At 40.3% G+C, this 25,363-nt stretch overlaps 2 protein-coding genes across 2 annotated transcripts in view; one reads left to right on the top strand and one right to left on the bottom strand.

Annotated features, from left to right (window-relative positions):
• LOC310950836 (transcription initiation factor TFIID subunit 4) overlaps nt 1-14,013 on the bottom strand; it is a gene marked incomplete at its 5' end in the record, with an annotated part of 88,643 nt that extends 74,630 nt beyond the window's left edge. Inside the window, 2 exons of the mRNA XM_083918842.1 lie at nt 9,113-9,261; nt 12,663-14,013. Of these exons, the coding sequence (XP_083774968.1) occupies nt 9,113-9,261; nt 12,663-14,013 (1,500 nt within the window). The remainder of the gene's footprint in view (nt 1-9,112; nt 9,262-12,662) is intronic.
• Nucleotides 14,014-14,897: 884 nt separating this feature from the next.
• lsm14ab (LSM14A mRNA processing body assembly factor b) lies at nt 14,898-24,316 on the top strand. The gene is made up of 10 exons (XM_083918449.1): nt 14,898-15,203; nt 16,066-16,229; nt 17,743-17,887; nt 18,631-18,846; nt 19,028-19,108; nt 20,084-20,260; nt 20,733-20,889; nt 21,519-21,545; nt 21,958-22,198; nt 22,313-24,316. Exons 1-10 carry the CDS (start codon nt 15,080-15,082, stop codon nt 22,334-22,336), a joined length of 1,356 nt encoding a protein of 451 aa, XP_083774575.1. The 5' UTR covers nt 14,898-15,079; the 3' UTR covers nt 22,337-24,316.
• The last annotated feature ends 1,047 nt before the right edge of the window (nt 24,317-25,363 follow it).

The raw sequence follows: 25,363 nt of genomic DNA on the forward strand, positions 1-25,363 counted from the left end.
AAGAAGAGGAACAGGTCTGGAGAGCAGGGCTGGAAGGAGTTGGAGAGGGAGACGGTACCATCTTGGCCGGGGTCAAAGGACACTGCCTGGTGGTCTGTGAGGTCACAGGAGACTGCAGGGAAGAAAGAGAGCAACAAAAAGAGGCAGAGAGAGGAAAAAGACGAACAGGGAAACAGAGAGCAAAAAGATATCAAAGAAAGTTGGTGAGGAAGGGGAAACGGGGGAGCTGAATGAATACAGTACAAGGCACCTGAAAGGATACAACGAAAGGAAAACAGCGAAGCTGAGTCTGTGTCAGTTTCAGAGGCGAAAGAAATAGCGAAGAGGATGTGAATGGAGGGTAGAGAAAAGACTGGGAGCGCATGCGGAGGAGAAGAAAAGAGCAATGGCGTGCCTTGCAGACAGATGAGGAAAGGTCATGACAGCAGGAAAGAATAAAGGAGGTGGCAGCATGTTGGTGGTGTTGAGGAGTGAAACACAGAAGAGCATGTGGTCATCGTTGCAGTGGACTGTGGTGTCATACTGCTGGGGTCTCACAGCAGGCAGGGAGTGACATGTGCGTCTACAGAACCAACAAGACCAAAAACATGCACCTATACAGATCCTATTGTTGCTTTTTCTAATGGGGAAAACTGGAAAACAAAGTGTGAAAGTCCATGTAAATGATTTGACTTGTAGCACAATCTGACCAGCAGGTTAAAGGTCACATATTATGCTAATTTTTTATACTTTAATTTTTTTTTCTACTAGAGCAAGTTAACATGCTTGTGGATTAAGCGTTTTGATACTTTCACAGTATTTATGTAGCACATCGACCTGCTTAATAATTAAGAAAGATATCAGCTACACGGTGGTGTAGTGGAGAGCACTGTCGCCTCACAGCAAGAAGGTTCCAGGTTTGCATCCCAGCTGGGGCCCTTCTGTGTGGAGTTTGCATGTTCTCCCCGTGTCTGCGTGGGTTTTCTCTGGGTACTCCGGTTACCTCCAAAAACATTCACGTGTTGATTGATGATTCTAAAATTGCCCGTAGGAGTGAATGGTTGTGTGTCTCTATGTGCCCTGCAATAGACTGGCGTCCTGTCCAGAGTGTACCCCGCCTCACGCCCGATGTCAGCTGGGATTGGCTCCCCCAACCCTGGGATAAGCGGTTGAAGATGAATGAAATTCTCATTTTTTACCTTTAAAGTCTATGAGTAACTTGGTTTGGAAACAGCAGTAGATGTCTGACTTGCTGTGTAAACAAAAGACCGCTTCTTACTTGCATTCAGGGTACAAAATAAGCAGCATCTACTAGCCAAAGTCTGGTAAAATATGCAAGCGGCTGGTAGATTTGCTTCACTCAGCAGTCAAAAAAAACCCCAATGGTAATCTATTGAGTGACTGGTAAAATCTGAACATTCACTAGCCATTTGGCCAGTGGATAAAAAAGTTGTCCTGGTTGCATTGCAGTATAATTTTTAAAGCATAGTTTTAGCCTAATTTAGCATATAAGCAGGATTTTATTCATATTCTCTAATATTAGCTGATGGAATTGTTCACTGAATCCTGAAGTGTTTGGCAATGAATTCATGATAACTGTAGGTGATAATGACAAATGTCTTAATTTCATTGCCTGGATTCAACTTATTTAAGGCCTCAGCATTTACACACTTTCACCATGAAATACAGACATGAGATGATTAGTTTGTGGAGGCTGGTTTTCCTCTGAACACATAATTATTTGTCCAGCGAGGTATTAGCTTCTCTAACTGGAATTTGTTTTAATGAACCCTGAAGAAACCATATGAATTGGCATGGCTAATGCAACTATTAAAGACATTTGCATAAGCTGCTACCTACAAAGATCCAATTCCACGTAGAAATATGACTATCTATCTATTCATGATACTGTCTAGGAAGAGACGCCTGACTTAGATGTTAAAGCGGAGGGAAGTATGGTCATGATAAAATGAGAAATTCCCTTATTAAAAATGATACTTATATACTGACCTACAAATTTGCATTATTGCATTTACTGTATATCAATCAGCCAAATCACCACTGCAATACTGTTACGCTCCAGTGATGTTTTATCCAGGAGTCTCCTGTACTAGTGGCCACCAAATTAATAATGAAAACTTAAAAATGCAATTTCTACGGTACACTTATATTGGTATTATATATCGGCCAATGGCCACCCTGCTCTCTATATATCAGCACCGGCTCCTGTCACTGAAAAACCTATAACGGTCGATCACTAATGTGAATTGTTTTCAAATAATTTGCCGAGATACATGCTGCATCTCAATATTGCTGATCCTTGTAGATACACTTAGAAAAGCAAGTGGGTTTTTGTGATAACACTAAATAAATATAATTGTTTTAGGAACTCTCATAACTGTAATGTTTCTGTTTCTATGTTACTTACTAAACAGCAACATAGTTTATTATCTGAGGTTTGTAAACACGCGGTTAATATACATCTCTACCAGGTGTCATTGTTATATACTATTCTTGTAAACATAAACAGTTACATTTTTTAAAGCAGTTACCAATATAGTGCTTTGACATGCTGACACTGAGCTTACTTTTACATACTGAACAGACTTTAACAACTTTCTTACTGTACAGAACATTACCTCTATGCACTTTACCTTACCACTCTAGGCCTAAACACATAATATAAGATGCAAGCTAAAGGTGTATTACAAATATTGTTTTGAAGTAATATCACTTATCTTCTAAAGCTAGCGAAAGAGACTGAATCAGTCCCTTTGAGTTTACAACAGCCCATGTATCTTAAAGCAATTCTTACCTTTTCTGGCATTTTTACACTTTTCTTTTGTAATCTTAAAATGCTTCTCACAAGTGTATGGCACACTTCAATGTAAAATAAGTTCACCAGGTGTTGAAACTCAAAAATATTGAATCCTCACTCATCTTTCACTTGCACTGCTCATGCTGCTCCTACTAGTGAACTAGTGAATTTTAGGTCTGTTCTGATGACTGCTTCATCAACAGTTGCACACCTCACATAAGACATATGGCAGAGATATAAAACTTTTCATTCAGTAAAACAGGTCATGCAGAACATATACACAAGGGTTAGGCTTTTATTGCTCTACATATACAGTAAAGTGTTGTTTGAGAATATTTACATCCATACTGTTTGAACTGTATTAAAATTGCAGCCGTCAGTCGTAGAGCCCAAAAGTCATTTGGAGAATTGGTTGGTCAAATATTTCTTGGGTTTTTGTTTTTCATTTAATCGTTAATTCGTGATACAAAAAAGCAAGATGTCGAGTGTTGATTCTAGGTGTGATATCTTACACTGTCAGCTATCTCTTTCAACCTCAGTAACAAAATGTGCATTCTTAGGTCGAAAGATTAAAATAAAACAATCATAGAACATAGATACTTGCATTTCCCATTGGAACAATATACTCAATCATGAGATATGTATTTAAAGTAGGTTCCAAATGTGTGGAATAAGGTCAGAGCACAGTGTAGTATGGAAATACTGTAGGACTGTGCAAAAACTAACAATACAAACAAGGGTTTGAAAACAAAAAAGACTAATTGTATTTTTATTTTCATTTTAAATGTGGGTAGATGCTGACATTTGACATAACTCAGGTTTGTTTATTAGCATGTAAAAGACACGAGAGCAAATGAGAGCACACACACACACACACACTCACACTCACACTCACACACACACACACACACACACACACACACACACACACACACACACACACACACACACACACACACACACACACACACACACACACACACACACACACACACACACACACACACACACACACACACACACACTCACACACACACACGTAGAGACAAACACACACACACACTCGTACACACTTTCTGGCTGCTATTCTGTCTATGGGCCAAGACAGCCCAAGAGGGCCTCTGCCCCGACCTCTGGCACACAGCCTTCCATTCACAGGCAGGCCAAGTCATTTACACACACACGCACACGCGCACACACACGCGCACACGTGCACACAGGCACGATAAACTGCACTTGTCTTGCACACAAATGAAAACACACGAACAGACACCCAACGGTGCCAAGGACAGAGGGAGAGAGGCAAAGAGGCAGTAGCAGAGCGTAGAGGAGAAGAAGTAGGATGAGAAAGAGGAGGAGGAGGGAGTTTCCCCTCCACTAAAAGTTTTGTAGGATCCAGAAAGAATGTTGTACTGAGGAGCTGGGGGAAGTGGGTACATAAGGGATGAGAGGAGAGGGGACGGGGGTGACGGTGGGGGTGGTAAGAGCCACGGGGTGCATCCCACCGCTAGCTATGCCTCTCTCTTGCTCACTCTCTCTCCCTCTCGCACACGCAGACAGACACACACAAACACACTCAAGAACCAAAGCCTTGTTAGCTTTTTAAAATAATCAGGCAGTTGGATGATGAATGATTTAACAGGTATGGAAGGAAGGAAGCTCAGGATGCCTTCCGTTTCTCCCCTCAGGGTCGAGGGAAGAGTGACAGGCCGACAGAGGGGTTGAGCTCTGGGAATAAACACCATTCCCTTTCATTTCCCTGCTTCTGCTTTTCCTGTCGAGACGGCAACGCCGCAGCCCCCTAATTTGTCATCAGTGTGACTTTGAGAGGTGATGACAATCTGCGACTGTCTTTTGTGAGGGGTTCATATCAGGGTGGATCCAGGTATGAGTACAGGGATGGGAAGGGGCTGTTGTTGTGTGACTGAAGCCAGCGGGCTTTTGTGGAGTGACTATGGGCTGTATTAGATTGATTTTGGTCAACATTTTCATAAGATGTACCAGTATTAAGTTCTTTAGACTACGAAAAGTATCAGGGGGGACTTTTACATTGATAGGTAAACTTAGGTGTAACATGGCCACTGACAGCTCAGTCTGTAGTGTAGCAATACTGTCTGAGAACATAAAACTACCAGGACACACTGTTAAATATTATGAATGTGTTTCTACTCTTGGCTCTATTTCCGGGACATTTATTGTCTGATCTGATACTACTAATGCTACGTTATTTTATTCTTTGTTTCATTCTTTATTTCTTATTAAGAGATACTGTTTATAACACTCATAATAGCAGTATAAAATAGGATGAACACGTCTTACTGTAACCCTGAAAACAAAATGTTAGAGGAGCTAAATTCAAAAGTAGAAGTAGAAACAAAGAGGAATGTCTAGCTGAACTGATTAAAACAATGAAATGCTGACCTCTAGTGTCAGTCTTTTGTCCTCGCAGTTGATACGATGAACAGGTGCCAAAAATCTTTAGAGGGCCTCTTTACTGCATGCTTGCAAGGCCACAAGGATGTGCTGTAAGAAATTAGTCCTTAAATTTGGAGATAAAATGTAGCACTTAGCTTTGAAATGAAAAAACAGGCTTCTCCCTGTCATATTACTGCCCATAATCTGACCAGATGGTTATAACCAATGATCAATTGAATTAAAGGTATTATATGTAACATCTCCACATTAAAATGTCTAAAAATGACTAGACCGGTGTAATATATTTGTTGAGTTGTGTACTTACATTATGTCATGGTCAAACCCAGAGAAAGTCATTGTTGTGGTTGTCTGCCACGACCTTTCATGAATTTTTAGACCTTGGGTGTTTTTAACTATATATTTTTATTCCTTCATCTTTTGTGATAGTGAACCAAAAATCTACATGAACTCAGTAATTGGGCTTTAGAAAACTACAATGCATTGTCTTTCTCTGACATTTTGTAGACCAAATATTGATCAATGTACCAAGAACATAATGAGTAGATTAATTGATAATGATATAATCATTTGTCACAGCCTGACATTATCTCAAACTGTCCTAATGTGGTGAACTGATCAATAATGCTGAATCCCAATTTGCAATATAGCAAACACGGTTTAGTGTAACACAATGCAATATATTTAAAGGGAATCAATCAAATGTATCATAACTAAATAAATCTTTAATTAGCGATGCATTGGTACCAATACCAGCAATATGATTATTATTATTTCTAGAATTAATTTAACTATACATAAGAATTCATTATATTCATATCCATGTATGAATTTGTTACATTTTGTTTAACAAAGTTAGGAAAGCACTAGTATCTAATCAGTACTCGGTATCGGCCACTACCCAAAGCCTAGGTATTGGTATCACTAACGGTTTGGTATTAGGATTTCAAAAGTTGGATCAGTGTATCCTTATTTTTTAGTCAGAGAAAATCTTTTTTAGTATTCATTTTTGTTCATGTTCTAAAACCGTATGCCTTCTATAACATGCCAATGTGGACAACTCAACCCCGCTGATATATCAGTGTAAATAAGAAAGACAAGTTGGTTAAGACAGTCTAATCAGACGACACAGTACAGTATTAATTGTGCCATTTCAGCTGTTCACACAGATTCACTGGATTTACGGAGAAGTTGTGAGAGACAAACTATCCGGTAATCTCATTATTAAAGCCAATTAAGTTCCAGAGGTGTGGACCCAGCAGCACAAGCTCAGGTTTCTACATGAATGATGTATCCACAGGTGATAATAAGCAAATTCCAATTAATGATTCATCGGCTCGTTCAATTTTGATGAGAGGACCCCATGGAGTCATTAAGGAGCCTTGAGACATTAATTCACCTATTAATCTCATCTTAATCTATACGTAAAATAATCAAGGATATTCATTCATTATAGTTACGCTGTTAAACATATTAATCACATCCCAATTAGGGGGTAGAGCTCAGCTGTTCACTTAATGAGGTGCTGCCCACCCAATATCAGCTGAACATAATTAGATCAAAGTTTCTCCAATCTAATCTGTCAAATTCATTTTGACAAAGGTCACCAGTTGTGGCGTTAACACTGACAGAAAATCTGCGGCGCTCCAAAGACTGTACAATGTCACACTTTCAGTCATGGTTGCTCTCATACAAGGAAGGCTGAGGTTGGTGCCCTTTGCATTGTGTGAAATAAAAATGAAAAGAACCAGGAACTAGTGTCAAAACTATGTCTAGAATTTCACATGAAATTACGTAGCATCATATGATTGTCTTTAAATTCTTGTTTCTCAGTCGTCTTTGTCATTTGTCATGTGTGTGTTTTTGAGACCATATTTCAGCACCAGAAACTATCCACAGTCGAACAGTATCTGTTTGATCAAACCTTTCTCGGATGATAACCAGATGATAACTCATTTTCAAAACTATGGTGTCCCACAAGAACCAGTTTTCAGCCCATTCCATAGATTGTCACCATGTCCAGTGAAAACCATGTTTATAAAATGTTCTGCTCAGTACATCTCTAGAGATAAAGGATATAAATATGATCATATCCACAGCCAATAAAGAAACATTTACTGCTTCGATTTATCTGAAACAATCTAAATCATGACATTTGAGGACACATGGATTTCATAGGAAGCGACATTATGTTCCCCAGAGGCCACATTATTTAGCAGCATTAAGTCAATTTTTTGCTGTTATGCTGCTGATACACAGATGTCCACTGAAAACCCTTGACCCGAACTAACCAGTCCTTAAAGAGGAATTTCAGATTTTTCAGCCTTGACCCTATTTCCCCATGTATTTCTATGTACAAGGCAACAACTTTGTTTGAAATGCGTCCAGTATTGAGCGAGAGAGCGGGAGTCGGCCACCGTGATAAGGGTTACAATGTAATGGAATGGGACACCTGTGCACCGACTATATGTCCAAAGTGCTTGTTTTTGCCACTCAGTCTGCCTTTCGGTTTCCCTTTTTGAATGGCAAATACAGACTACTGCCGCCTGCTGGTATGGAGGGTTATTTCCTCTTGCGCATGCTGGGAACCTCAGGCTAGTTGGCTGTACTTGTAACCCTAGTGGCTAAATCTTACCCCAGACGTAACCTTAGAGGGTCGGGTTGTCAGTGTTTGTTTAACTGTCTTCAGTATTAAGAAGGTGTGTGTGTGTGTGTGTGTGTGTGTGTGTGTGTGTGTGTGTGTGTGTGTGTGTGTGTGTGTGTGTGTGTGTGTGTGTGTGTGTGTGTGTGTGTGTGTGTGTGTGTGTGTGTGTGTGTGTGTGTGTGTGTGTGTGTGTGTGTGTGTTTTCAATTGCACCTTTCTGGCTAAGACACAGGTGACATGTCGGTTTGGTGCGTCTGGGACTTAACTGTCACTAGAAAGTGCTAGCCTCTGTGGTGCCTAGGAGCAAAGCATTCGCTGGAGAATAGGGATACTAAGATTCTAGAATATTCCTCTTAAAGGAAAATACTTCAGGGTTTTCTATTGGCTAAACAAGGAAAGTTGACATACTGTATGCATCACAGGCTCAAATCAAACAGAATCTGAGCTGACACAAGTGTTTTGTTGATTTATCATGATCCATTTATGATCCTGTTTGTTCTGTTTACTCACACCAGTCTTTGCATGTCTATTTTTGCCAGATGTGCTTGAGTTATGTAGCGTTGATGTGTAATTAATATCAAATCGTGCCCGTGGTGTGTTTATACGAGTAAAGATAGCACAAAATTGTTATAGTAATTTTTTGTTTTAACAGTGATGGACAAGTACATGTTCTAATATACCGATTTGAACTGTTAAAATAATGCACATTTTTGGTGTTCCCCTGAGGCCAATTAGTGACACAAGCCTCATTCACAAATGTTGCAGTGTTGCAACAGCTCAACCAACAGACAACAAAGGAATGACAGTTGATCCAGATGGCAGCCCTTCTCTTCTAGTACTACTTACTCTGTTGTTTCTGTCAATATTTGTCTCTGATTTTCTAAATATTTGTTTGTCTTATTTGTTAAAAAAAAAAAAAAAGTAACAGGAAAATTTGATAACCCTACATTCCATTACTTAAAGATTAAATTTCTGCATAGGATGTTTCATGAGCAAAGCCCAAAGTGACGTGCACTTGGACAGACAAATCAGATGATACATTATCTGTTCTGTGATTGGAACCTAACCCGTTATGCCATGTTTCCTGATAAATGTCAAAACCACATGATGTGTATTTAAGAGCACAGTTCTTAAACCTGCCTCACCTCTCCTTTTCTTGCTCTTAAACAATATCATGCTGTGGTCATACTAACCAAGTCTATAGGTGGCCAGATACCATTTGGGTTCTGCAGTCTCACCTGAGGAGTTGTGACTCTGAAGGGTGCTCCTGTTGTGGGGGTTGCAGGTCGTGGAGAGATGTTGTTCTGGGCCTGAGCTTGAGCTTGAGCCAAAGCCTGCTGAGGGACCATCACTAGCTGGCCCAACTCTGTGCGTACCAACACCATCCCTGGAGAATGACAGGGAACATTAAGAAACACTATACCATAACAGTCCTGAATGGTATTTACTATACCTACCTAGCTAAATGCAAATATATATAGTGTGTAAAAAAAATATTTTTAATGTTTTATGGGATGTAGATGGATCTCAATACAAAATGGGAAATCCATAGCAGAGTGGACTGACTGGCAAAACCGCTTCAACACAACTTTAACATCTTAATGTCTTTTTTCTGACTGTACTAGACTCCATTTTGAGGCATTTGGATAGCGAGCGCTTCTGTTCTGGAAACTGTTCAGAAATCCCATTATTCCCAATATACCTAGGAAAGCCATACATCGCCTTAACGCCCACATTCTGTAGTTTGTAGTTGTAAAGTTTCACGAGGCTGTGATTGTCCTAGAGATCACAACAGCTCATTTTATACAGTCAAGTAAAGTCAAAAGTCAAGTTTTTAAAAAATGCTCTCACTACAGTGAAATGGATACTATGGGGACTTATATCAACACATGAATACAGTTGGGCTCATTGAATAAAACAAGAGTCTCAGCTTTCCGGTCAGAACCAATTTATGTAATTCAAGACAAGGCAAAAATAACACATTTGTACTGCACGAGAAACCCATTTTCTCTCAGATATTTTGAGTTCAGAGGTCAAGGGACAACTTTGAACATGGCCTTGAACGTTTTTCCCTCACCACAATTGAGCCTGACTTTGAAGCGTTATTTAGTCTCCTTCCCAACACACTAGCATGACATGGTTGGTTGATTCCAATGGATGCATAAGGTCGTCTAGATAGGAGTCCTCTACAGCCTCTTAAAGGAAGTAATGTCAGCGGGGTTTGCCGGTGGTCCCACAGGTCTCAGAGTCCCAAAGGTGTTGTTCTGGCAGATATGTCTGGCCCCTTTCCCAATAACACAGATTTCCACCAGTATGAGATTATATGGACCAATCACAACTGTTTATCTCATGTGGGTTGGGTTTAAGATGTCACTGGCCAGTCTGCAGTCTATGTTTAGCGCAGTTTCCCAGGCTCAAAAACCTCTAATCAAACTGAGAAACTAGACACCGCCAATCAAATATGACTTGATATTCTGTAACTGTATTGCCTACATCTCACATAAATGTTTTCAGAAACATATTTTAGTGTACTGTTTACCTGTTATTTGACAGAGTTTGTGACCCGACCGCCAATGTTTTCCACTGACCAGGCAGCACTGTTTTGTTGTTCTGATTGGTTGTAGGTCTATCAAATTGTGCTGTGAGGCATTTTGCACAGAAACTGAGGATGAACTGAGAGGGCCATGACTAATACACAATTAGTCAGGTGATGTTAGGCTACTAAATCAGTGCATTACAAATATTAACCAGCAGTTATCCATAGCAACAGCACTTTGTTTTGTGCTAGACTACCTGCAAAAAGTGAACCTTAACAAGGTTAAAACAGAGCTAACCATGGGTTAAACTACTTACAAGCAAAATGATGAGCTTCTGTCTGTTGTAAGTGACTATGGTCTAAATGTGGGGTAGTCTATTGTAGAAAACGACATCTGTAATTTACATAACTCAGGACAGTCCATCTATGTATTCACTGCTTACAACGTGCCTCAAATTATCATTCCAAGATATCAGCCTAGTGCACAAATGAATAGTAGTATAATGCTACACTTGTAAAGCGTCCCTTGCAGGTCAACATAAAATGTTCTATTACACATTTGTTTAAAGAAATTAGGTTAATAGAAAGGTTAATTGCATATTATGATAATTCTCTTAGATATCTAACAGAGCCATGGTTCCGGAGGTGAGATGACTCAGCATCATTCAAGACAAAAACATCTGTGGGGCATACAAACCCCTCCTGACCACAGTCTGCAGTAATATTATTACTTAATGACAGAACAGGAGGTTCATACAGGTTGGCTACCTGGAAAATGTCTTCTGCTACTTTATTTGGACAACCATAAATCTTTACAATGAATGGTAAGTTGATGATTACATAAGACCTCTGATACACTTTATTATCTTGGAAGAATGAAGATCTCCAATTCTCCCAGTTTTAATGAATAAAGTGATTTACACTCACAAACATTATATCCACAATGTCTCCTAACAAAACACTCCAAAGTGATTAAAAAAACAGTGAGCACCGCTTGCTCATCTGAGTGGCCCAAAACAGTGCCCAGTGCATCTCCAACTTTACTTACGGTTACAGAAGAACACAGAAAGTGAGGGCAATGGGTCTCCACTTATTAAACCGCATTTTCTTGGGCAGGAGTAATATTATTCATAAAGTAACACCCACTGAAAAGTAAGGGCCATTGTATGTAGCATGGGCCACTTTTCAGATAGTAATCCCAACGTACTGTTATCTTGAATCATCTAAAAGGATTCTTTGAAGGAGACTTGATGCTAGGACTGTATAGCCCTGCTGTATGTTTGACAGTCTTTATTGGCTAACATTTAAAGTTTTTGATGAGTTTGCCCTAACTTTGAGATATGTCCCTCTACATTTTTACCTAGCAAAGCAGATCCTTTGAATTATTATTATTCAAAATCCTATTGGGAATAACAGAAATGTCTGAAACAGTGATACCACCAGAGTAGCTGCCATTCACCCATCTATAGCGCAGAAGGAAACACTTCAAATGTCTGACGATGGATGTGACATTTTGTTAACAGTTTATGGTTCGTGCATACATTTGTGATCACATTTGTACACGAATTCATTAGAAAGAGTCTTGTCATCTCCTGACAGTTAACTCATAAAATGATTTGCCTATAGGTGTGACAGCATGATCGCATTATAGTTTTTACTGTGAATTTGACATATTTTATGGAGACTTGATAAAGACTTCAGCTAAATTACAAAAATGTATAGATACATTTCATTGGACACAGATTGGTCTTATTTCTTATTGTTAATTTCATAATTGTGATACTAATGTTGTGTTATGGTGCCGTTAAGAACACTTGGTGTAAATGTAATACTTTGCATGGGTCAGTTGTCACTGGCTGGGTGAAATGCGCACACACACACACACACACACACACACACACACACACACACACACACACACACACACACACACACACACACACACACACACACACACACACACACACACACACACACACACACACACACACACACACACACACACACACACACACACACACACACACACACACACACACACACACACACACACACACACACACACACACACACACACACACACACACACACACACACACACACACACACACACACACACCCTCTTAATACTGAAGACAGTCAAACAAACACTGACAACCCGACCCTCTAAGGTTACACGTCTGGGGTAAGATTTAACAGGTGCAAACAACAGCCCCTTCTTGTTGCTCTCCTCCCTCTCCTGCAAACCTTACCCGGTGGAATGGTAAACCCAGGGGGCAGCTGAATGGTCGTCTGCTGCTGAGGTGGCCTGACAATCAACTGGGGGGTTACAATCCTTTGAGGTGCTGTAAGTCCAGGACGGGGTTGAGACTGTGCAGAGGTAGCCACAGCAGGTGTTGGGGAGGGGGCTGTGGGCCTGACCATGCTTATAGTGGTAGTAGTCACTGATGTAGTTTGACCAGCTCCACATGCAGAGCTTGCTGTAACACAAGCAGCAGCTGTAGCAGAGCTCATAGGCTGGGTTACAGTTGTGGTTGTCGTAGCTGCTGCTGCTGCTGCTGTAGTTGTTGTTGGCGTGGCAACGGATGAAACAGTGTTTATGACAGAGTTGACACTACCAGACTGGCTTGACATTACAATTTTGGACAGACAGTCGTCTGTTTTGGAAGCACCAGTGTCTGTGACTGTTTTGCTGTGGTCCCCCTGTGACGCTGGAGAGGTGACAGGTCCTACGCGAGCGCCCTGCTGGACCAGGGCCGAGGCACTGGTCCCGTTGCCGTTCTGGGCTATGCTCGCTACAATATGACTAGGGAGTCTGTGCAAAGCAATGGTAGGAGTCCCCCGGTCGAGAGCAATAGCCGACTGACCCACAGGGAGGTTAGCGTTTGATAGAGTGAAAGTGGAAGTGTTAATAGAGGATGTCACCGGTCGGGTAGAGTTTGGTGTAGTTGCGTTGGTGTCCACGGCGCTAACGTGTTCAGCCACCGCTGTGTTGCTGTTCCTCCTCGTCGTTACAGCAGCGCCGTTCAAACTCTTTATCCGAGCCGAAGCGCTCCTCCTCGGTGTGGTTATGCGTTTTCTCGGTGGGTTAGCTTCTGTCGACACCTCACCTGAGCCCGGGCTAACCTTAGACCCCCGGCTGGATGCGGTGCTGATGACGGCTGGCGTAGATACCAAAGTTGACACAGCACCAGATGCAGTCAGTGTTGTGATGGATGCTCCATGTGATTCCGAGCCGCTGCTGGTGGCGTTCACACAGGCAGCCGAAGTGGCGGAGGGCTCGCCAAAAGAAGAAGGGGGGGATGTGACAGTTTTATCCAGGCTCACGTCTTTAGAGTTGATCTCCTGGCGCATCTCAGGTTTATAACGCCGTCCTTGTTGTTGTTGTTCTTGTGTTGTGGTGCCCACTGGAGCTGATAGCGTTTTTCCCAAGTGATGGTTAGCGGGGGCCACTGAGCCAGCGCCTCCGTTTTCGTCTGCTTTACCCGCCAGGTTGCTTTGGCCAGCAAGCTGTGACTCCAATGAGCCCACCAGGTCGCTCACAGCTTTTTCATCCACCTCGGAAAAGAGCATATCTTCCAGGGGGTCGGAGGCGCCCGCCATCTCTGATCACAGATAGCTGTCTTGTGTGTTTTTTTTTTTCCTTTTTTCCAGTGCGCATGCGTGTTGCTGGGCATTGTGGGAATGAAGCTGACGTCATTAGAGGAGGGGGGCACCTTAGTTGTATTTTTTCATGATTTTCTTCGAGTCTAATTTTTAAAGTGTATTGAAGAGCTGTTATAACAGTGTTACATAACAACCCCAAATTATGATATGTTGCATCCGTGACATAGCCTACTTTATAGCCATCCAAATGTCAGGGTTTATCATGAAAATCGTGCAGTTTTATCATAAACAAATGCTGTGGTAGATATACATTTTTATTTTTTTTAATTAAAAAGATCCAATACAAACATTACTTGTCTTACATGTTCCAGAGTTTTACACGATGCAAAAAATGTAAATCGAAATTTTGAAACAAAAATAACATAAATGTACAACGACAGTAAAAATGGGATGAAGAATAACAAAAACAAAAACATATGGGGTCTGCTAAACTAAGGGGTAAACCTGAAGTACCTAAGTAATCTAATAGGTTTTGTATATATGAAATAATAAATTGTATACATTTAAAAATGTATTAACTGGAAGTGTGGGGGCAGGGCGGAGAGAGCGGCCGCCCTGTGTAATATCGCGATATGATAGAATGGCTCCATCTCAAACCTCTATTAAGCGTCCTATTTATTTTCTACGCTCGATGGAAAACATAAAAATAAACAAAAATGCGTGTGACGTCTTGACATTACTGAATTCGCTATTGTTTTGTTAAAAAAAAATCCGTCGTTGCATCATGAGAAAGGGCAGCATTTAGATGTAAAAGGAGGTGACGTGAGAGTAATGAGGCCCAGCCTTTTCTCCCAGCATACTTAGCGGCGAGCGAAGGGAAACGTAAACGGCCATGTCGTGGTAAAGTCAGTGCTCAGACCCGCGAGGCTTATTCACGCTGTAACTTTCCATTCCATGTAATGTAGTCTTAAAACTACAGGTCTGCAAGCAACACACCCGACCTCTCGCTCGACAGAAAACGCTTCCGTGGAAATAAGTGCGTAGTTAAAACCGGAGAACCATCATGAGCGGAGGAGGGACGCCGTATATCGGCAGCAAAATCAGCCTCATCTCCAAGGCCGAGATCCGATATGAAGGAATCTTGTACACCATTGACACTGAAAACTCGACTGTAGCTCTCGCTAAAGGTAAGATAAGTCACCACGAGTTGGGTTAAAGTGCTTAAAAGTGTTGTACCTTAAATTATATAAGTGTTAAAACGATTCAAGACGGCAATTGCTGTTAGCGCAGTTAGCTATGTTAGCTCGCTTTGTAGCCCACTAACGTGAACAGCCCAGCGGTGCTGCAGTTAAACCTGCGCGTCCTTTGTTTACCTTGTGTTTGTGTCTAACGTTAAATGTGTGGCCTTAAAAGTGGCATACAGTGTACTAGAAAGTACATCATGTTACCATCAAACAGCTCATATCCAAGTGTTAATCGCAGGCTATTTTTAGGTCTTTATTCTGAACTCCGATAATAACTTTATTTCTCACTTTTGTAACTTACTCTCACTTTACCTTTTTTAAATCTATTCAACCGTAAAGTAGTTTTGTTTTTTGCTGCTTATTGGTGCCTTATCCTCGTTTGCTGTTGTAACACTGTTTTCCCCACGGCAGAGCTAATACAGGATTATCTTATCTCTAATCAATATATTACGTTATAACCTGAAGCATATAGCTTAACAGCAACACGCCGACACATTAGGCCACTTGACAGTCTTAGTAGAAATAATTGATTCTTAAAAGTCACTTTGAACGTGATGTCTTGACAGGAAAATTCACCTTTTAGGCTAACGTTACCTCAGGCTCATTTATATATAATTTTTTTTTTGCTAAACTCAACATTTTCGTAGATGAATCACTATTCATAGTATTAAAAGGTACACAGAATCACTCTTAAATGTATTGCCCTGTGTAAGGATATAAACAGGAAGCATGTAATATGCTAAGCTTCATTAACAATAATGATAATGTACAGTCATGTGAATTATCCTGTGAATTTTCCCCACAGTTCGGTCTTTCGGCACTGAAGACAGGCCCACTGACAGGCCAGTTCCACCTCGGGAGGAAGTGTTTGAGTACATCATCTTCAGAGGAAGTGACATAAAGGACCTTACAGTTTGTGAGCCACCCAAAGTCACTAGTTCCCTGCCTCAGGACCCTGCTATAGTTCAAGTATGTTGGTTTGTATGCATTCTTGTGCTATAAAATGGCAGTTTGTCACCTGTTCTGGACATGGGAAAGCTTTAAGGTGACTTCTTTGGAGTTCATAAGTTGTGCATATTGGCTTACTTGGACACTTGGGTGCAAGAGTCATCATTTACTGTTATTAGCAACACCTGTGCTTTATGTACAATAACAACTCAAAAATGACTGCTGTGAAAAGGGTGTACTCTTTCAGTTTGGCTAGTTCTCGAAGCCTCTGAAATACGTTCAGTTATTTATCCAACTTCTAAAAGCCAATGCTAATACATACAGATGGGCAACACACAAACCTACTACTGCAGCTAGTATAGTGTGATTTATTCATTTATTTATTTTTTACATAATTAGAAAGATTGCCATAGACCGATTTTGTTTTTTTTAGATTGGTTTTCTTGTGTATTGAGAACCAGAATCGGTGCGTTTAGATGTAGTTTTAAAATTCCATTTTCCATTTTTGTCTTAGTTCTATCCAAAAGTCGGCCATTTTCTCCCTGCTTTCCAAGTTGTTGTGATTTTGACACGGGTGAACCGGAAGAAAAAGCCACATTTCGACTAGTTGTATGTTTGCTGCGCGCCACCTACTTCACTGGAGGACAAGTTACTCTTGTCATTTTCCCATTCAACCCCACTCATTTTTAAGGGGCGGACATCAACAATCCCATTATTCCCTTAGCTGGAGAAGGACCATTTTTGCTTCTGTTTAAATGTAAACACACTAGTTCAATTTGAGGCTTTTGTCAGAACACTACTGTTATGGAATTTGTTATGAAATCAAATCATCACATCCTCAGACTCAAGACATTTTTAATTGTATTTGTTTTGTTTGAAAGGCACAGGTGCATCTAATACTTTTTAATTTAAAAACGGCTCTAACTCACTAATATCTCCCAGTAAATCAGCGTGCCAGGGCTTTGACACCACAAAACCTAAATCAAATCAGCAATCATGATTAATGTTGCTGACTACTATAGTGTGCAGTTTAGACATTATGAAGTTTTGATCTTTCCTGGGAGGAAATCTTAGTAACTGGACCACTTAGACTTTGAATTGACCACCCCTGTACTAGTACTGGTGTACTAAACTCTAAAATGTGTCGGATTAAATAACTTCCATTTGAAGCTGATACTATTGTCCATCATTTCTGCTCTGTTATCAAACCATCTTGCATGTCAATGAAACAAAGAATAAACTAGACTTTTTTTTTCCATAAAATTGGTGAATACAAGTGAAAATGTTGTATGGTCGACTTGCACAACACTGGTAACTGTGACAGTCACAATGGTTTTTTTTTTAGCGGTTATGTTTCAGAACTACAGTTGCACATTCATGTCTTGTAGATGATGATTTTATTCCTGTCAGTGGTATGAAATGAATGGGTTTAAAATAAAGGTTTGTTCATCTCACGTGTACCCCATGTGAATTTGGAACATGGTGCTGTTCACAGTCGGTGTTTTTTCAATCAACTGTGTATTCGTTTTTCTAGTCGTCACTTGGATCAGGCAATGCTGCAGCAGGATCATCATTCCAGTCGGCCTATGCGCCACTCAGCAAGGCCCCTGTTCCTCCATACAGCCAGTTCGGTGTTACACCTCTTGCAGCTCATCAGTTTGGATCTGCTGGAGCAGGAGGTAAGGAGTAGTTAAAAATAAGTGTCTATTCACTGTTTGTATTGTTTCACAGGGTGCACCCCAAAAGAGAGTCATAAAAATGGTTCCTGTTCCAGGGAAGTCTAATCAAATTGTAAATGCTTGTATGCATCAATTGGCACACAAATATCATCTTTAAAATATTGTGATGTCAATGTTGCCTAGCTCTAACTCTGTTCAAAGCACTTTGGGAGCCACTGACCATAGTGAATTAATGGAAAGATTACTGTCATGATTTGTTGAAAGCCCTTCTAATGGCCACTCATCCATGAATGATTTTCAAAAATGTTTCACAAACACCTGATTCCTGCTGATTTGAACAGGGCACAGCTACATGTCTTCCTCACAGTTTCTTGCTGTATACCTGAATGAAATGAACTGGGATTAGTGGCGACGATTATACAACATGTCCTGCTGAGTCGGGGACATTTTAAAAGGGATACATTTGTTGCAGGGTTTTCTTAGTAAATACATGGATTGCATTTCTGTCTTTGTTAACGTATTTGATTGCAAATACATTGAGCTAACATTGGCATTATTAAGTATAAGATGTCAGTGTTTTCTATCGCTAATATAATGGAGGAACTTTCCTGGTTAGCGTTGCATTCATTATTTCCAGGTATTTTTCCATAGTCACACTATAATGAATGTCATGTTCTATTACTCATCACCCCTGCTTTTAAGAAAATCCTATAGTATGGATCTCACTCTGCTGTTTTCTGCAGGGCACACCAGTATGCCACAGGACTCTTTAACAAAACCTCCCAACCTTGAGCTGGCAGTGAAGGCCCCACAATCTGCTGCCACAGCACCACCTGCACCTGTTGGGCAGAGGAGTAAGGTGGCGGCGGTGGCAGCAGCAGCAACAGCATCCGCTCCCAGGCCCACTATCACCACCGCTGGCAGCCAGAAGCCTCCAGACCTGTTGGAGCAGAGAAATGGTAAGGATACATGGTTAATTGCCACAAAGATAAAAGTGTGCTGTATCTGTGCAATGTCTAAAGTGTAAAAGTATATTTTATAAGTTGCCATTGAGTGCCCATGCATGTAATGCTTTCCTGGAGCCTTATCACTTAAGTTCAAGGTAATTTGATGGTAAACAATGGTCTTTTTGCCGTTCAGCTCCTGAGGTTCAAAAGGTGTCACAGCCAGATCATGAACATGGTGCTCTTGAAAACCGAGATCCCAACAAGCGTCAAGCTGGTAAGTAGTTTTGCACTTTTACTTGATAATATCCATTAACACATTAAATTACATGCACTAAAATATTTGTTTTCATTGGTTCATTCCTTGTATTAGTAGTGGGGTTGGGTATCGTTTGGGACTTTTTTTAATATCTGTGCTTAAACTATGCTTTTAAAGCATATTTCTGAGCAGATTTCGATACTTTTAAAATTAAATAAAAACGACGGTTGGCGACATTAAAGAACAGCTTTTTTTTTTTTATTGTGGCAAATTTTGAAATTAAAGTTGAAATTGATAAATCTATATAATGGTGTTAGTTTCTTCTTCCGATTATTATACAAAAGTCCTGAGAGCTGAACACAGACACTTTTGGGGCCGGAGTCTGGCCTGGTGACGGAAATCTGCATTCTCATTAGGTCCAGTAGATACCGTTTGTTAAGGAACGTGTTTTGGTACCCAACCCTAATAAGTAGTTGTCAGTTTAACTCGTATTTAAAAGGTTTTAGTTTGATTAAGTCTTTTGTTTTCCTCTAAGAAGGTGTCTGATTGTTGGTTACCGTTCACATAAAAAAAAGATATACGTGCCAGTTCAAACAGCAACGCATCAGTAAACATCGCAGTCCATTTTCCCCAGAATTGCAAGAATTAAGTGTCCTGTAGGTTTAGCAAAACAGTCATTAGTCATCATAGTCGTGGATGTTGTTTCTGCGGTCTAACTCACTTGATTGAGTTTGATGAAGAACTGAGCTTCAAGTCCTGACAGTCAGCTTTAATACATTTAAATTGGCACCTATCAGGGGGTGGTATATGCACCGTTCATTTGAGGTGGGTATTAACATCCTCCAATGAAAGCACTTAAATCTCAAAGGCCCGGTTTCATTTTAGAGTCATTGTTGTGTAGTATAAAGCTATGTAACAATGTCCTGATTTTTTGACTGCACAGTGGGCCTAGATGTTGAAGTGTTGCTGGATTTTTCTCCTGTTGTTCCTCAGCTGGTGTTCAGTCCACCCGCCGTGGCCGTGGAAGAGGAAACCGCAGCAGAGGCAAAGTAAACGTACGTAGGGATGGTGCCATGAAATTTGAAGAAGACTTTGACTTTGAGACTGCCAACGCCCAGTTCAACAAAGATGAGATTGACAAAGAGCTGCAGAACAAGCTCAAACTGAAAGGTAAAGCTTCAACACACAGTCCTGTGGGGCAGTGACAAGAAACGCAAAGTTAAGAGGAAAAACGTCAGCTTTTTAAATTGGCTCAGATTGACATTTCCTCCGAACATGTATGCATTGATTGAGTCAGTGTGTATCATCCAAACTATGGGAGTGAATCATGTTCCAAAAAGCCCAATACAACAGGCGCAAATATTTAATGAATAGAATTTTGTTTACCCATCACTATTGAAACCAGCCAGTGAAATCCAGTTTTGCATCCACAAGCAAATCTATGGGAGCAGTGAAACGTTTGTGTTAATGCCCTGAGTAGAAGTTTTGGCATCTTTGATGTTAATGCCTATAGCAAGACTGCAATGCAGGTCTGGGCATCATCTGTATGTCTTTTCCCAGCCCGGGTGGTCATATTCTTGTTAGGTTACTTTGTCTTTAAGGGGATTTTTGTTTTACAAAATGTCTTCCAATGTAACCACAGATGACAAGCCTGAAAAGAGTCTGAATGGAGAAGAAGCTGTCGAGTCAGAACATCCAGCCACTGAGGGGACCACCAACGAGGAGGAGGAGGCTGTGATAAACACCTACTACGACAAGTCCAAGTCCTTCTTTGATAACCTGTCCGCTGATGATTTAAGGTACCTCCCACACAGGACTCTGGGGCAAAATTCATTGTCGTTTTAAATGAACCCAAACCGATTCTGATAGGACTTCTAATGCCAATTGTTAGTGCTCAACACTATGTTCACAATGTAGCTGCACTGCTTACAAAATGCAAGGAGCTGTGTTAGGGCAGTTGCCTGTAAAAAATAATAAATACAAAACAGGTAGTCCAGTTTGAAGGCTCATCAGACTTGAGGTTTGATTTTATGACTCTGGAAAGTCATCATTAGTTGTTTGCTTTTCTGCCTCAGCGCCTGCAAGTTGAACTATGGAATTACACCTTTGCCACTGGATATTATTCTAACTGGGCATGAGTGATTGGGCAACAGTGTTTTGCCAGATCACATAGGACTGCGCAGCAACCACAGTTTATTCGGGATCAACTTTTTGACACTCTAACCTGTTACTGTGAGGGCTTAATTGGAACAAATCAGGGGGCTCTGGCTAACATTGTTATTGTCGGTCTGTCTAGTGTCTGTGTGAAATACTCTTTAAACTAACTATATCTCTTTATATTGTAAACATAAGCCTTAATGCATTTATTTAAACCTGGAAATTTTACTCCATTAATCCACTGAAATACTTTTGTTTTTATCTCTTTCAGTAGAGGAGGTGAAAGAGGATTTTCAAGGTAAGTCTAGTGATTTCTTTGGAGGCACCGTGGGATAAAAATATTCGATTCATCTTAAAAATGCACACTACTACTACTAAAGCAGACACTTTTTGGGGATTTAGTTGAGTATGTTTGTTACCTAAAAAGATGGAAACCAAATCTGCGCGCCTGGGCGAAATCTGCCTCACGCTTTGATTATACTAGAGAAGCTTCTACTTAGTGTGTTATTTATGGAGTGTGTACGTAAGATTGTAAGTCTGTGGCTGTTCTGTACTTCTGAGCGATGATGTCAAATTACTGGACCTGATGTGTATTTAATTAAAAGTACACTACATGATGGTTTCTACACTTGAACTGAGCTAAATAAGGAAAATAAAAAAGAAAGAAACAAAGAAAGAGAGATGGATCCTGATGGGTCTTTGTGTGTCAGGGAGCGAAGGACAACCTGGGCAGAAGAGAGGCGAATGAACGCTGAGACATTTGGCATCCCTCTGAGGCACAACCGAGGAAGAGGAGGTTTTCGTGGCAGAGGCTTCATGGGTCCCCGCGGAGGCCGAGGGAGACCACTGAGCAGAGGTTCCTTCGGGCCGCCCCGTGGTCCTCCGCCTGGGTTCAGAGGTGGATTCAGAGGTGGCAGAGGAGGCCGGGATTTCTCTGATTTTGACTACAGGGTAAATCAGCTGCTTTTTAAGCTCAGATATAATATTTTTAAAAAGTATGTAGAAAATGACAACCATTTTGGACCCTTCTAAACTTTCTTGTTGCTTTTTTGTTTGTTTTTCCAGAAGGACAACAAGGTGGCTGCATAGTACTGCAGCGATATATCCTCAAAGAATTGTAGCTCCCTCATCATGAAATTATTCCACTTGAAGAAATTCTTTGGTCTCAACATTTGACAGAAAGAATGAAGACATCCTCTGAGTCACCAGCACCGGGTTTGACTGCTTTACATCAGGGGGTGAGAGTGCAGCTCCCTTTTCTCCACTTTGAGAATTAGGCTTTTTGTTGTTGTTGTTTTTTTGGCCCAGACATTTTGTTTGTTGAGCAGTCACCCGATGGATGAGAACATGTGTAAATATGTTGCTTTGGAGTAAGTCTGTATTTTTGCATCAACCAAGTTCATTTCTTACTGACGTTGTCTTTGATATTGAAAGCCGTATGCAGGAAAGCCCAGTGATACTGTGAGCAGATCACAGTTCATGTGATCAATAGCTTTATTTTCTTTCAGTTTTTGATCTTATGATGTGTGTTGGCACCAAAACTCACTGCATTGCCTGTTGCACTGTATTTTCCTCTGCTCAGACTTACCTAGTTTGGTTGCCATGTGTTCAGTATACCCAGTTTGCAGGAAATGTTGTTTTTTTGGGGGGGTTTGGGCATCCAATCATTTCCAATGAAGTAGTGAGATCAAAGCCAGCTGAAAGAAACGGAATCTGAAAAAGTGAATATTGTAGTAAATGAATGTTATCTAGCCCATCCTCTTCTTGGTGCCCCCCCCCCCCCCCCCCCCAGAAAATTGTGGCCCGCCGGACCGACTAACTTGTAGTTTTAGAAATGTGCATTCGGTATGTAGAATTACTTTGACCCCTCCGAATGAATTATTTTTCTGCTATGTATGTGGTTGGCACTGTATTGCTGTTAATGGTGGCAGCCTAATGCAGGCAATCAATGGGAGATGTGAGGTTTACAGCATTAGCTTTAGAAGCATTTGTTGAGTGTAGATTTGTTTTGACCGGGTCTGTTTTAGAATATAGTTGACTAAACAAAGAGCATTCCCATGATTTGTGTCTGCGAAAGAGGAACATCCATTACTATTAATGCCTTTGAAAATAAAAAAATCTGCAGTCAGAATGACTTTGAACAAGTTCGATTTTGAGTTTAAAAAAAATTATCCGCTGTTTTTGCCAAAAAGAAGCATTTGGTCGAGATAAAGTATTTGTCTACTAGACTAAGTGCATGTTTTTTAATTTAAGTACTTGTCAGATGTACCGCTCCACGTCCAAAACATACTGAGCCACCCGTTAACGCATGTTTCCTTTTTATCAACATCCTTTGAATTGTCTTACATTATATCATCTGCATTGGTTTTCTTCAGTCAGCTGGTTCCGCCTCAAAACGATTTGAGCAGTGTTGTAAGGATTGTTAGCTGAAAAAATGAGAAATCTTGTCAATGATCAAATTATGTCTCAACCCATAGCTCAAAACGTACATTCAAACTTTCTGATATCAGGCATCTGGTTTGTTCGTATCTCCTCTTTGTCGTCAGCGGGATTGTTGCCTGGAGTGACTTTATATTTTTTTTACTGACTTGTGAACAAAGGGACATGACCTGGATTTGGTGCCAGTTTGTCGGGGGGAAGGATGGAGGGATTTTTTCTCTTTGGCTCTGATTTGTTAGTACTTTAGGGAGTGCCTTCAGAGTGGTGGATTTCTACAGCGCTCCCTTTAACTTAAAGGTTGACAAAAGTATTGATAGCACTACAAGGTGAGACAAGCTCCTCCTCAGTAGCTGTGGCTGTTTAGAACAAAGCAGCCCAGTGGAAAATGTGCTCTTTAACTGGATATTGCACACGTTGCCGATCACTGCATGATAGCCGTAGGAACCATCGCTTCATATGGGCTTACGCAATAACCAGCAGGTTTGAATTTGAGACGAAAAGTATTACCTAACTATTAGAAACTGACATGTTTTCATATATTTGTTACTCCTTCCAATCACTGGAATTGTAAACCAGGAATTGTTTTCATGAAGATATCGGCAGAATTGAGTTTTTACGTAAAATAAAGAGTTGTACAATATCCATGTCTGTTTTATTTTCAATCCACCTGTTCGTGAACCGTATCACTTACGCTACTTCTGCAGTGTGCATCTCAAAGTCTCCCCTTCAAACAATACACTTGTATTTGTTTATTAGAAAAGTGGTTGTATTTGGACAATTGTAAATTTTACTCAAAGCACACTCACCCACATAATTCCTCAGTATTATCATTCTGAGTCAAATATTTCAATTTAAAATCCAATATTTGCAGAAACTGCAAGTGAACAGAAACAAAAGCACTGAATCTATTTATTTATCTTTACATGCAATCTAAATCAGGAAAAAACGATTGTGTGGCTGCAGATGGAACCCCTAGTCTTTATCAGTATTTATTACTCTTACCTTCACTACATACTCAATAGCCATTTAATGTTAGAGAAATACAAACAATATATAGCATGTTTTCTGGTAATTCAATAAATAATCGATATGAAATGTCAAAGTGCAAAAATGAACTTGACATGCAAGCATCAGAATGTAAAGCAGCATCCAAATGAGAAAGATTGATGTAACAGTCCGGCTGCTGGTTTTATTACAGTGGCATAGAAACGGGACAGAAAAATATACATGATAGACATTTCTATATGTCGCCATATCAACCAGCCCTATTCTTGAGATTTCTTACAGCTCATGTAGTCAAATCTGTAAGATCATATATCAACGTTTGAAACGTACAATATTTTTAATATATTCATATTTTAACATGAGAAAAACCACAGATGGAATTAATAATAAGGGCTGCACTACAGAACAGAGCCATTGTTAATCGTATGAGGCATGTCAAATGTCTATTATAGATTAAATCAAGTCAATTTGATTACATATTTAAATATTTAATTATAAATATATAACTATTAGTACTACTTGATGATGGTGAAGTACAGTATCTGTCCACTGTCTCCTCAAAGTGCATCCAATTTATTTAAGTAATTGACCACAAATGGAAGACTGAAGACATTATCTCTGTGATCTGCGATGTATAATATGGAAATTCTAAGTGTTTTGTCATTTTATACA

The sequence above is a fragment of the Echiichthys vipera genome, assembly GCF_963691815.1.
Source record: "Echiichthys vipera genome assembly, chromosome: 1".
Lineage (NCBI taxonomy): Eukaryota > Metazoa > Chordata > Actinopteri > Perciformes > Trachinidae > Echiichthys > Echiichthys vipera.